This window comes from Vombatus ursinus, unplaced genomic scaffold (genome assembly GCF_900497805.2).
Source record: "Vombatus ursinus unplaced genomic scaffold, bare-nosed wombat genome assembly UNPS02014945.1, whole genome shotgun sequence".
NCBI lineage: Eukaryota > Metazoa > Chordata > Mammalia > Diprotodontia > Vombatidae > Vombatus > Vombatus ursinus.
This window is the reverse complement of record NW_020954723.1, coordinates 21,143,066-21,154,648: the sequence shown is the minus strand read 5'-3', so window position 1 is coordinate 21,154,648 and position 11,583 is coordinate 21,143,066. Positions and strand designations below refer to the sequence as shown.

Sequence of the window (11,583 nt, the reverse complement as noted above, 5' to 3'; positions counted from 1 at the left end):
TCTGGACTAGGAATCAGGAGATCTGGGTTCTAGTACCAGTTAGCCACTGACTAATGGTATGGGAAATCTCTGGGACTCTATTTCCTACAAAATGAAGGAGTTGGATTACATGGTCTCTAAGATCCTTTCCCAAATTAATATTGTAGAGGCAATGTGGGGTAGTATAAAAGGGCTGGGTTCGAAGTCAAGAAAAATCTGGGGTCAAATCCCACCATCTTTACCATGTAACCATGCAAAGTCACTTAAGTTTGTTTAGCCTCAATTTCCCTATCTGTGAAATTGGGATAATAAAACCTGTAGTACCTACCTCATAGTGTTGCTGTGAGGTTCAATTGAGATAAATAGATGCAAAGTGTTTTACAAACTTTAACTCACTAAATTAATGTCAGTTATTATTATTCTAAAATTCTCTTAGTCTCTCCTGTAGTTGGCAGGATAGGGGCTAGCAACTGCTTTGCTACCTCTCATATATTTTATTTCTGAACATTTCTCATTGCCTCTAAGGTCATTCTGAGATTTGCACCAGCCTCAGCAATCCATCATTCCTCAATCTTACCCTCATCAGGGTATTGGAGGAGAACTACACAGAGGGGAGGATTCCTAACTAATCATGACATCATATATAATTGTTATGAGTGGAGACATAAGGATTGGGAAATTGGGGGTTAGGAGAGAAAAGAGGATCTAAGAGAAAGTTCTGAGAGCAGTAGGAGTCAGTCCTAAGGGAATTCATGGTCATCTCATCAGTTTGTTTTCCTAGTGACATGAATTTCAGAATTCTGGGCTATTGGATTTCCTCTCTACTGAGTGGCAGTTGGTCCTCTATTTAATACTGTCTATTTACTTGATTGTAGGTTGATATGCTGAGAGTTGACTTGACCTTTCCCTACTGCTGAGTATTCTAGTGGATCATGAGTAGAAATGAGAAAATGTGCTTGTGTTCAGGCAGGGATAGAGATAAAGAAAAGAAAGGGTGTGAGAGAGACAAGCCAGGTAGGGTGGGACTGTTATTTGCCCTTATGTTGAGGGTATTCACTTCCCACATTGAGCATAGGGATCAGAAGGCCCAGGAGCCATCTCTTTCCGAAGACCTCCTGCAGATTCTTCCTCCAGGGTCGGGCACGAACCACCATCCCCTTCCGCACCTGGTGTCGGGTCTGTCCCCTGAGCACCAACAGAAGTTGATGGCAGCAGAAGCCAGCACAAGCCAATCCAATCCCAAACCAGAGGTATAGCATGAGGATGACAAACATTTCAGAACCAAGGACAGCTCCTGGTAGGGGGTGGGGAGCAGTAAGGAGGAGCAGGAAAAAAAAAGGAGAGAGAACATTTTATGCATCCAGACCACGTACAGAAACATTACCCATTCATGCATTTCCACCAGGAGATTAATGAGACTGAAGCTACATTTTGAAGCAATTGCAGACAGAGCTGCAGCAAGGGGAGAAAAGAAATGAACTAACTGCCCTAACTTTTTTTTTTTCTGTGCTGCTGCTGTTTATCAGGGTCACAGGAAGGGAGGGCCAGGAGATGAAAGTGAGAGAGAATAGAAAGAGTGGTTTATAAAGGTAAGAGATCCATTATGCTTTTCATTTAGGGAACATGAAAAAGAACACTTGGTATTTCTATGGAGTTGTATCATTACTTCCCTCCTTTCTATTTCTCAGCTGGGAACAAGAAGAAGGAAATTTTTATATCAGGGCAGAGGAACAAGATGATGGCATTAAAGGACAAAACAGGAAACCTACCACTAGATGGTTGTCAATTTATAAGGTAGAGGAGTTAACTGGGACAGAATAATGACTCTAGACTGTGATCTAGTGGAAAGAGAAATAGTTTCAGACCCAGAAGATCTGGTTTCAAATCCTACCTCTACTATTTACTAGCTTAAACAAATCACTTCATCTCTTTGGCTCTCAGTTTCCTCATTTTGTCAAACAAGGTGGTTTGGTCAAGGGCATCTTTAAGGCTTTTCAGTTCTACAAACAGAATTGTGACACAATTGCCAAGAATAAGTCACAGGATTGGATCTAAGAATACTCACCTTAGGAGTGATTAAAAGTCATTAAAGAAATGACAGCAGAGTGAACAGAGCACTCATCTTAGACTCTTCAGGCTGAATGACTCCCAAAGCTATCTAGTATATCTTCCTGCCTATAAATAAGACCATACTTAAACTGACCCAGATAGGTCATTGTCTACTGTACCCCATTCTTCAGTTTTTCTATGAATGAGTAGTCTAAACTTTTCTGTGTCAGCTTCCCACAACTAGGAAGTTCTTCCTTAGCTCTAACCTCAATATATTTTTCTGTATCCCAATTAACTCATGAAATGAGAAACTTCCTGAAGATGTGAACCTTCAGGAACTGGTCAAGGTCTACATTTAACTCAAACTAAAGAAGTTTGGGCCAAGCCAACCTCAACTGAAACTGTCTCATGTGAGCATGTTTTATCAGCTTAGCTGTTCTTTGAGCTTAAGAGGGACATCAAAGCATTTTCAAACAACTCAGGTTGAAAGGGAAACTAACCAGTTTTTAGCTCTAGTTCTACTTTCAATTCTCCCTAATCATGGTCACACATCTATTTTACAGCTGTGAAAAGCATGTTTGAAGGAAATGAAGTACAGTGGCTTAAGTTAAATTCCAAAGCCCCAAACATAATTTTCTCTACTCTTCCCTGCTCTTCTGGGATCTAATGGGCCATTTAGGTATACCTATGCCCTTTGAATTACTGTCTATCCTTTAAGGCCCAATGTGGATGGAGTATTAATTTGGAGTCAGAAGACCTTTGTTCAAATCTAGTCTCTACCATTCATTGTTTGTGTGACTCTTAAGTAACTTAACCTCCCTAGGCCTTCATTTTGTCCTCTGTTAACATGATCAGCTTGACTAGATGATTTCAAAAGTCCCTATATTCTTTTTTTTTTTTTTTGGCTAGGCAATGGGGTTAAGTGACTCGCCCAGGGTCACACAGCTAGTAAGTGATATGTGTCTGAGGCCGAATTTGAACTCAGGTCCTCCTGAATCCAGGGCCGGTGCTCTATCCACTGCGCCACCTAGCTGCCCCGCCCTATATTCTTAATAAAAAAATCTACATCCCTAATTTTTCCTTATCCCTCCATTGGTAATGACCTTTCCCCCTTTAGATTTTATACACATTGTATTTGTAGCTTTCACTTATTATCTTTCATTTATTATTTAGTATTATAGTTATTTCGAATGTGTCATGCCCTGCTACTGAACCATACATTTCCTACTTCATAAGAGTTGGGAACATATCCTGTCTGAATTTTGCATCTCTATCAGTGCCTTAAAACAATTCTGTCCACTGTAGATATTTAATAAAAGTTTCTTGAATTGAGTTGCTCTAAGTCCATCCAAATAGTTAATGTGATGGCCATAAGAATAGAGTCCATGAGCTGTCCTTTATTTCCTTCTTTCTCCCTATGAGATAATACTATCTCCTGAAATGATTTTAAGGTGACAGCCATCAGGAGCTTTAGAATCTATTCTTGGCTTTGAATTCCAAATTCCATTCTATTTATTCCAGTTATGTCCCTTTTCCCTCTCCTTGCCAGTTGACATGTTCCCTAGCCCCATAGACTTCAGTTCACTCATTACTTTAGGTCTTGCCTAGATCTTGCCTTTTTAAATCTAGGTAAAGCCTGTTGAGAGGAGTGTTATCTGGCCAGGCAAGGAAGAAGCAGGAGTGGGTTAGGACTTCCTCATTAGCATTTTTATCTCACTCAAATTCCCAGGGGTATTGGTGACTGTCTTTTAGTGCAAAGTCAGAGATAAATAAATAAGTCCAGATGCCCAGGAGGCTGAGACTTCAGTCCAGCTGGTATTTCAAAGAATCACCTTCTGCCGGCATGGGATAGGAAGGGGAGAAAGGACCAGGATAATTTTGGTTTTTTTAAGCCAACCCTTTGACCCATTTCTTCTGCTGTCAGTTCCGGTTATTATTGGTTGTCCACAGGCCAAGAAAGGAGCAAGTGCCTTAAGGATCCCCCACCACATCATTTCAGTCAGGGCTCAAGGAAGGTGGACTGGAAAGAGTTGCCCTTATGAGGTGGGAAAGATGGGGAGGGGAAATGTCTCAGCAATTAGAGTAGACCCACATACATAGTCTGACTTTGTCTTTTCTTGCTGTTCAGTGAGAGATCCAGGGACAAGCCATGACAAGACAGAGCTGTTTACCACAGCATTTCATCTAGGGATACAGCCTAGTGATAATTCAAGCATAGAATAGAGAGAATGTTATTGTCTCTGCCCCTAGGATGCAGTGTCTACAAATTGGGGCCTGTTTTCTTTCTAGGTATTTGAACTGTCTAAACCCATTGTCTCTGCTCCTTCTAATGTTTAATTATAACACTGGAGATTTCATAGAAATGTAAAATCTTAAGAGTTAGACATTTGAATTCAATTACCCGGCCAATGCAGATTTTTCCTCTAATAATCCTTGGCAGTGGATACTCATCCAGATCTGGCTTACACCTTTCCAGTGACAGGAAGCTCATTACCTCCCAAATAGTCTGTTTCATTTTGGACTGCTTTAAATGTTAGAAAGTTCTCTGGCACCTTTCTTCTGAAGAGCTCTAGGCACTCTATCTTATTTATCATAGCTTGCCAGGAGAAGGCCAGGTTATTTCATTCCCATTCTAAAGAAATGAGAAATCTGAGGTTGAAAGAGATGAAGTAAACTTGCCCTCTCAGTCACACAGCAAATTAATGGAAGGACTTTAAGCTCCTTAGGATCACAGATTTAGAGTTCTACTAGTTTCACCTCTTTATTTTGTAGAGGAGGAAACCAAAACAGATAGGGGTCAGTTAAATTGCCCAAGAGCATGCCCGTTGAGAGTGGCAGAGTCAAGATTCAAACCCAGGTCCTCTCATTCCAAATCTAATGCTCTCTCTACTGTGCAAAGCTGTGGAAATGTTGACTGAGATTTTGATTTTTATGTCTAACAAGATGGCATACCCACTCAGCAAAGCTGCTTCTCTGGTTTTTACAAAGGGACAATAACCAGGAGCCACTTTTGGTGCAGAAGAATCCTCTCCTTTCCTAGGACACATGTCACTTGCAATTTTATTGGCTGCAGATTATGTGCATCTGAAATACCAGATCATAAGGCCAGAGGCAGTATTATGTATTTTAAACAACTTGAACTGTCTGGATTTTCTAGACTTTCTCAGAGGCTGGGGGTAGGTGGGTGGGAATGGCTGTGGCTTCAAATCTTTGGACTGGAAGATACTGGAGGAGAAAGAAATGACTGAAGGGACAGGAAGGAGGTGATAATGGACAACCTGAGTAGAAGTTATGTGCCTCAGTGAGTTGGGCAGGGGGTATGGGTGTGGAAGGTAGGAAGACAACTTTAGGAAGGTCTAGAAAGAGATAAAGGAGTGGTAGCAAGAGAGGGAGGGAAGGATGAGGTACTAAGCATCAGAAATTGCTCCCTCAGGTTGTACCTATATAACCTTTTGGATATTTAACCATTTAACCTCTTGAACAATTTCTTTATTTATAAAATAGATATTATAATTTTATAAAGAAAATAGAGACAATAATAAAGCAGCTAAGTGGAGCAACGGATAGAGCACCAGGCCTGGAGCCAGGAAGACCCAAATTCAAATCCCGCCACAGAAACTTACTAGCTTTGTGATCCTAGGCAAGTCACTTAACCCTATTTGCCTCAGTTTCCTCACCTGTAAAATGAGCTGGAGAAGGAAATGGCAAACAACCCTGGTATCTTTGCCAAGAAACCCCCAAATGAGGCCACGAAGAGTCTGACATGTCTGAGATGACTGAACAGGAACAAAATTATCTATCCCCTAATAATGTTGTGACTAAAGTGCTTTGTTAACTATAAAGTGTCATACAGATGTTCTTAGGATAAGAGAAGGAGCAAAAAGACAAAAAGCTTTTGTCCATTCTCCATGGAGTGGAGTCAGGGAATTGGGCAGACAATAGGCTCATTCCTAATTCATCTATAAGTGAAAGAGCTTTGTGTTGATCACCAGGTCACTTTCTAGGTGTCCACAACTATGCATAGAGTTCTTCTATCAATTTAAAATAAAAGGCTCCTTTTTATCCCCCTTCTCCTCCCTGTCTGAGTAAATTTTCAATGGACTTCAGGCTACACTCTGGAGAGATTCCCAGACTTGTTCTTATCATTAATAGAGACATTTCAGGACTCTTTCTTTATAATAGTCTATTTTAAATTATTAAACTACTTTGGAAAGAAAGTTTAATAGCAGCTCCATGGCTTTGTGTACTCCATCTCATCCCATCTGCCCCAGGTCATACCCTCCACAGAACTCACTTTCACTCCCACCCCACCCCTGACCTACCTATTTTGTTAGCAGCCACACTGTATCAGATCACTAATACAATGATACTTCGCTTGAAACCCTTTTGCTTCTGCTTCAGAAACCTTAAGGCTCTGAGTTCTAGAACTAACCTAGTACTGGCTAAAAGGCACCAGACTTGGAGTCAAAACACTTTTCCTCGAATCCTACTTCTGACACTTATTAGCTTCATGAGTATGGGCAAATCATTTAAACTCCCTTAGTCTCAATTTCCTCATTTGTAAGGTGGGGATGATATCTTTATAAATGACTTCACAGCACAGCACTGAGAAAAGTGTTTTGTAGATCAGCGTGCTACATAATGAGTTATTACTGTTATCCTAATACTTGTTCATCAACTATCTCTTGGTGCACTAAAAATTTCTTTGATTCAGCTAAATGTCTGCTAACCAAGATTAGTGATTCTCTATGTAGTTACTAGCAAGGAACAAATGGGTCTTTGTCCCATGATTCTGACATCTGCAGGGGTGTACTTTCTTCTGGAGTTGATATGCTATCCCTCCACTCCTGTCACCAGCAATATGGGGTGCAACCATCACCAGCCAATACCCCGAGGGTCCTGTCACTGTGGTGCCTTTCTCTTGGTGTTACCAAGACAAGGGTAGCCCCACAGGAACATAATTACACTCTCTTGGAGATGGGTCACCCTCTGTACCCTCGTGAAATTATATTCTGTACCAACACTCCTCCACTCCCAGCCACCAACTCTACCGAATTTGCTGCAATGAAATTATGCTCTGGTAATTCCATCACCTGGGAAGATCTACGCTTCAGAAAGCTGTATCAACATACTGTGACAGTGGATAGAGCACCGGCCCTAAAATCAGGAGGACCTGAGTTCAAATACAGCCTCAGACCAAACACTTGATACTTACTAGCTGTGTGACCTTGGGCAAGTCACTTAACCCCAATTGCCTAAAAATAAAAAATATAAAAATAAAAAAGCATACTGTGACCAAAATGATACCTTGTGAGGAGCAGAGTGGTTTTAAAATTTTCCATTTGTGTCCACACACCCCCTACCCCTCAATCTAGCTCCTCCCCACATGATCGTCATTCCAAGAAGTAAGTGGGGCCCAAAAGCCATTCTCTGTCTTCCTTTGATTTATTCTTATAGAAGGGAGGGAGAGGGATGGAATGGGGGTAATGGAATGGAGTTTGTTACCAATCTCCCTTGCAGAATCAACTAAAGAAGTATGTATGAATATATTTCAAGCTCTACCTTATAGGCGGTATTTCTAGAGATAAAATTAGTTGAATACTATGCATAGGGAAGCCTAAGGATAGAGGGCTGGCTCTGCTCTCCTATACCTCTGGATTCACCGGTAGTCATCAGTATGTATGCTGCAGGAGCTACCAGGCATATGATTCAGTGGAGCTAAATTCTTTCATGGTGACAAAGACTTCCTTTCTTCCTCTTAATCTGCTTTCATATCTAAAATGCATATGTCCTTATCCCTTTCACTCAGCCCAGATTGAGGTGGTGAGAAGTGAGAATTTAGGATTGGATAGACCTTTTCCAGTGAGCTCTTTAGAAAAGGAGGCTGTTTCCCTGAAGTTTTTAGCTCTTTCTTGCCATAAACAGGTTACAGATTTGAAAGTTTTGTGTTAGAAAGGGCCTTAGAGGTGGATTGTCTAGCCCAGGAGTTCTTAACCTTTCTTGTGACACATACTCCTCAGGTAATCTGGTGAAGCCTATGGTCCTCTTCTCAGAATAATGTTTCTAAATGTATAAAATAAAATACGGGATTACATAAATGCATAAAAAAGGATTACAAAGAAAACCAAGAATTATATGGAAAAATAAAGATGTCACTTTTTCCATCCAAATTCATGGGCTCCCTGAAATCTGTCTGTCTGAAATCTAGTCCAGTGCTCTTATAAATGAGGAAACTGGTGTCCAAAGAGAGAAAGAGACTTGCCTTAGGTCACATAGACAATAAGGGGCATTCTCACTTTCCAGGGGAGCTCTCACTGTTTTTCAATTTGAGCCCATAGCTTTCTCCCTCTCCCACTCTTAAGGTGGGGAGAAGTACCCACATTCAGATAAGGTCAGAGGTCAGTGATAGTAAAAAGAAACAATGCAGGGACTGAATTCCAAGACTAGGCAAAAGTTATAGAAGTTGCCACCACAAGTCATATCCCACTTAGGTTAGTTACAGTGGTCACTTGGGCAGTATTACACAGGGTGTTCCAAAAGCCTTAGGGGAGTTCTAAACTGCTCAAGCTTAAAACTGCACTAAGACTTTTGGGACACCCTGAATCTGTTCTCTAAAATGCTGCTACCATCCAATCAAGTCCAGTCTAGAAGAGCACCAGATGGTGATGGGGGAGTGAAACTGGGGAAGATTTGGGAAATAAGAATCTGCACTGGGGTTTTTCCCACAGAGGGTAGTGGAAAGGCAGCTAGATGTAAGGGTCAGAGGACCTGGGTTCAAATCCCAGCTCTTCTACTTAATACCTAGGTGATCTTAAACAAGTTACTTAATCTCTCTTACCCATAGTTTCTTCCTCTAAAAAAGGGGGGGGGGAGTGTTGCATTTAGTGCAACCCCAGGCAGAGAGCTCTGAGATTAGATACAGTTTTAAATCTATGAGTCTATGATTTAGCCTTTGCTAGGCAATCTCTTTTTCACTGATATTTTCCTAGAATCTGGGGGCAGGCAGGTTCATGAACCTTTTTATTTTATAGGTCTGTGTGTGGGAATGAAAAGCAGATTGTATGGTATAGTGGATAGAGCACTGGACATGAAGTCAAGAAGTCCAGAGTTCAAATCCAGCCTCTGACATTTTACTTGTTATGTGACCATGAGTAATGTCTCTAAATGTCTCTAAGCTAAAAAACTAAGTCACAGACAGGTCAAAATCTGTGATCTGCATCAATGAAGAGAAATCACACGTGGGCAAAATTACAACTCCTGACATATTAACGATATTATACTTTAAGGATCTGAGGTTACATCAATATGGGTGTCTCCTCTGCCAGCATGAATCACAATCCCTCTCTTCCCTTGGAAATAGTCTTCATGAGGTATTGTGGCCAAAAATTCATCCCCCTGTGGCCATCCTGGTCATGAGACTCTTCCAAATTAAGCAGATTAGTCCTCAGACAATAGGTATATCATCCATCATTGGGTGTGGACTCAAGTCTTCCCAGGTTGAGTAAAAAGGGAACTTAATGGACAGTGTGAAGGGATCCAGTTGACTCAAATGGTTACAAAGCTCTGAGAAAACAAAAAATCCTAGCAAGTAGTTATTCATGATTGCTAGGTAGAGCATTCATATAGCACCTAAAGTTTGCAGAATATGTTATCAATATCACATCAACCCTGGGAGGTGGGTGCTATTATCCCTATTTCACAGACAAGGAAACTGAAGGAAACAACAATTAAGTGATCTGCTAAAGGTCACACAGCTAGTTTGAGGCCACTTGGGTCTTCCTACTTCATGTCCAGCATTCTATCCACTGGACCACCTACTAATAACATATTTATATGGCATCTTATGCTTACAAAATATTTTCTTCACAATAGCCCTGTAAGACAGGAAGTGCAAGCATTATTATTCCCATTTTTCACGTGAGGAAACTGAGGCACAAAGGTTCAGAGAATCTAAGTGACTTGTCCAAGATCACATAGCCAGTGAAAAAGAGGCAAGAAGAGACTGGAAAGAGAAAGTAAAGATAATAATTCTAATTCCAGTTCTGTGTCACTTTGGACATGTCATTTCGTTTTGTACATCTCTAAAATGAGAGGGCTTGACTTGATGGTCCCTCAATTACCTTACAGCTCTGAGATTCTATGATGATGATGTTGATAATCATTTTGGTGGTGGTAGCTGTGACCTTGAGACTGGTCACTGTTATCAGGCTGACTTACCTGAGAAAAACTGGCTAATGGAGTGAGGCAGGAGTGTGAGGAAGGCCAAAGGGTGGGCAAAGGAGATGGAGAGTACTGCAGAGATATAGGCCACTCCAGCCACCATGGAGTAGAGACAAGCCAAGGATGTATAGAGGCAAAACATGATGAAGTTTCGCATGTTTCTGCTCCCGATGCAGTTTCCTGTGAAGAAACAGTGATGGTCGTGTCTCAGGGTCACCCTAGCACAGAGCCTGCAAAAGTGGGTGCTCTGCGAGGAGGATGAGGCCTTCCTGCCTGCCTCTGGCCACTCAGAAGGGGTGCCCACTCCTTTAGCCCTTGCATTCCTTCGGGTGCCCAGATCTTCAGGTGAGTTCTGAATCACCAAGATGTAGTTGCCCAGAGCATTGGCAGAAAGGAAGAGGAAGAGAGCTCCATGCAGCAGAGCCGGAGAGAAGAGAGGGGTGATTGTGGGGTCCTTGAACATGTTGGGGAGGAAGAGGAAGAGCTGCAGGATGAAGGTCACCAGGGAGATGCACAAGAAGTAGACTGGGGCAACCACATTGAGCAACCTGAGAATGAGCATCCTAGATTACATTCCTGCAGAGTAGAGGGAGAGGAGAGAAATGTCACTGCCTTAAAGGGAGACAGACTGGCTTCTCCCGAAGGAGAAATACCTTCCACCTTCCCTTTCTTCCTCACTTCCACCCCCCACTTACCCCACCCCCCATTTACCCCACCCCCAACACACACACTTTCGCTTTGCATCTTTGCATCTCCTTTCCCCACTCCCAACCTGGCCAATAAGCCCCCAAACACCCTACCCAGGATCTTCCGTTCCACACCACACGGGTCTTTACCACTGCCCTCCCTCCTCAGTAAGTGACCTGGACTCCTTGATCTTCGAAATCTTCCTCAGCTCCTCGCTTGACTGGGAGACAAGCAGTCTGGGAACCTAGTCCCTGATCTCTCCTGTGGCCAGCTGCCTCTCTACCTTCCTGGATACCAGTGCCCCCCCTTTTCCACACATACTGATGCCCGTGTCATACACAGACAGCTGGATGTCTACACGTGGGGGGTTGGGGGGCGGGGCGGAGAAAGAAAGAGGCGAATGAGGGGTGAGTTTAGAGAGCTAGAGACACAGGGCTGGCTTTCTAATCCTCCTCAACAGAAATCCAAACCAGGTCTTCTGTTTTTATCTCTTCAAGTCATGGATCTGAAGCTGACCTACACCACTGCCCCAGGAGCAGTAACCTCAGGAGGAGGGGGCGGTGGCAGGCAGCGAGAGCAGGGATTGTAAAGGGGGGAGGGAGGGAACAGAAGAAAACGTACCAATTCCCCGCCTGAAAGTCCTGCTTC

At 42.4% G+C, this 11,583-nt stretch overlaps 1 protein-coding gene across 1 annotated transcript; it reads right to left on the bottom strand.

Moving 5' to 3' along the window:
• Positions 1–1,007: 1,007 nt before the first annotated feature.
• Positions 1,008–10,810, bottom strand: ZDHHC22 (zinc finger DHHC-type containing 22). Its single transcript, XM_027844679.1, has 2 exons — positions 10,246–10,810; positions 1,008–1,273 (listed from the first exon to the last, which is right to left on the bottom strand). Exons 1-2 carry the CDS (start codon positions 10,808–10,810, stop codon positions 1,008–1,010), a joined length of 831 nt encoding a protein of 276 aa, XP_027700480.1.
• Between the last annotated feature and the right edge of the window lie 773 nt (positions 10,811–11,583).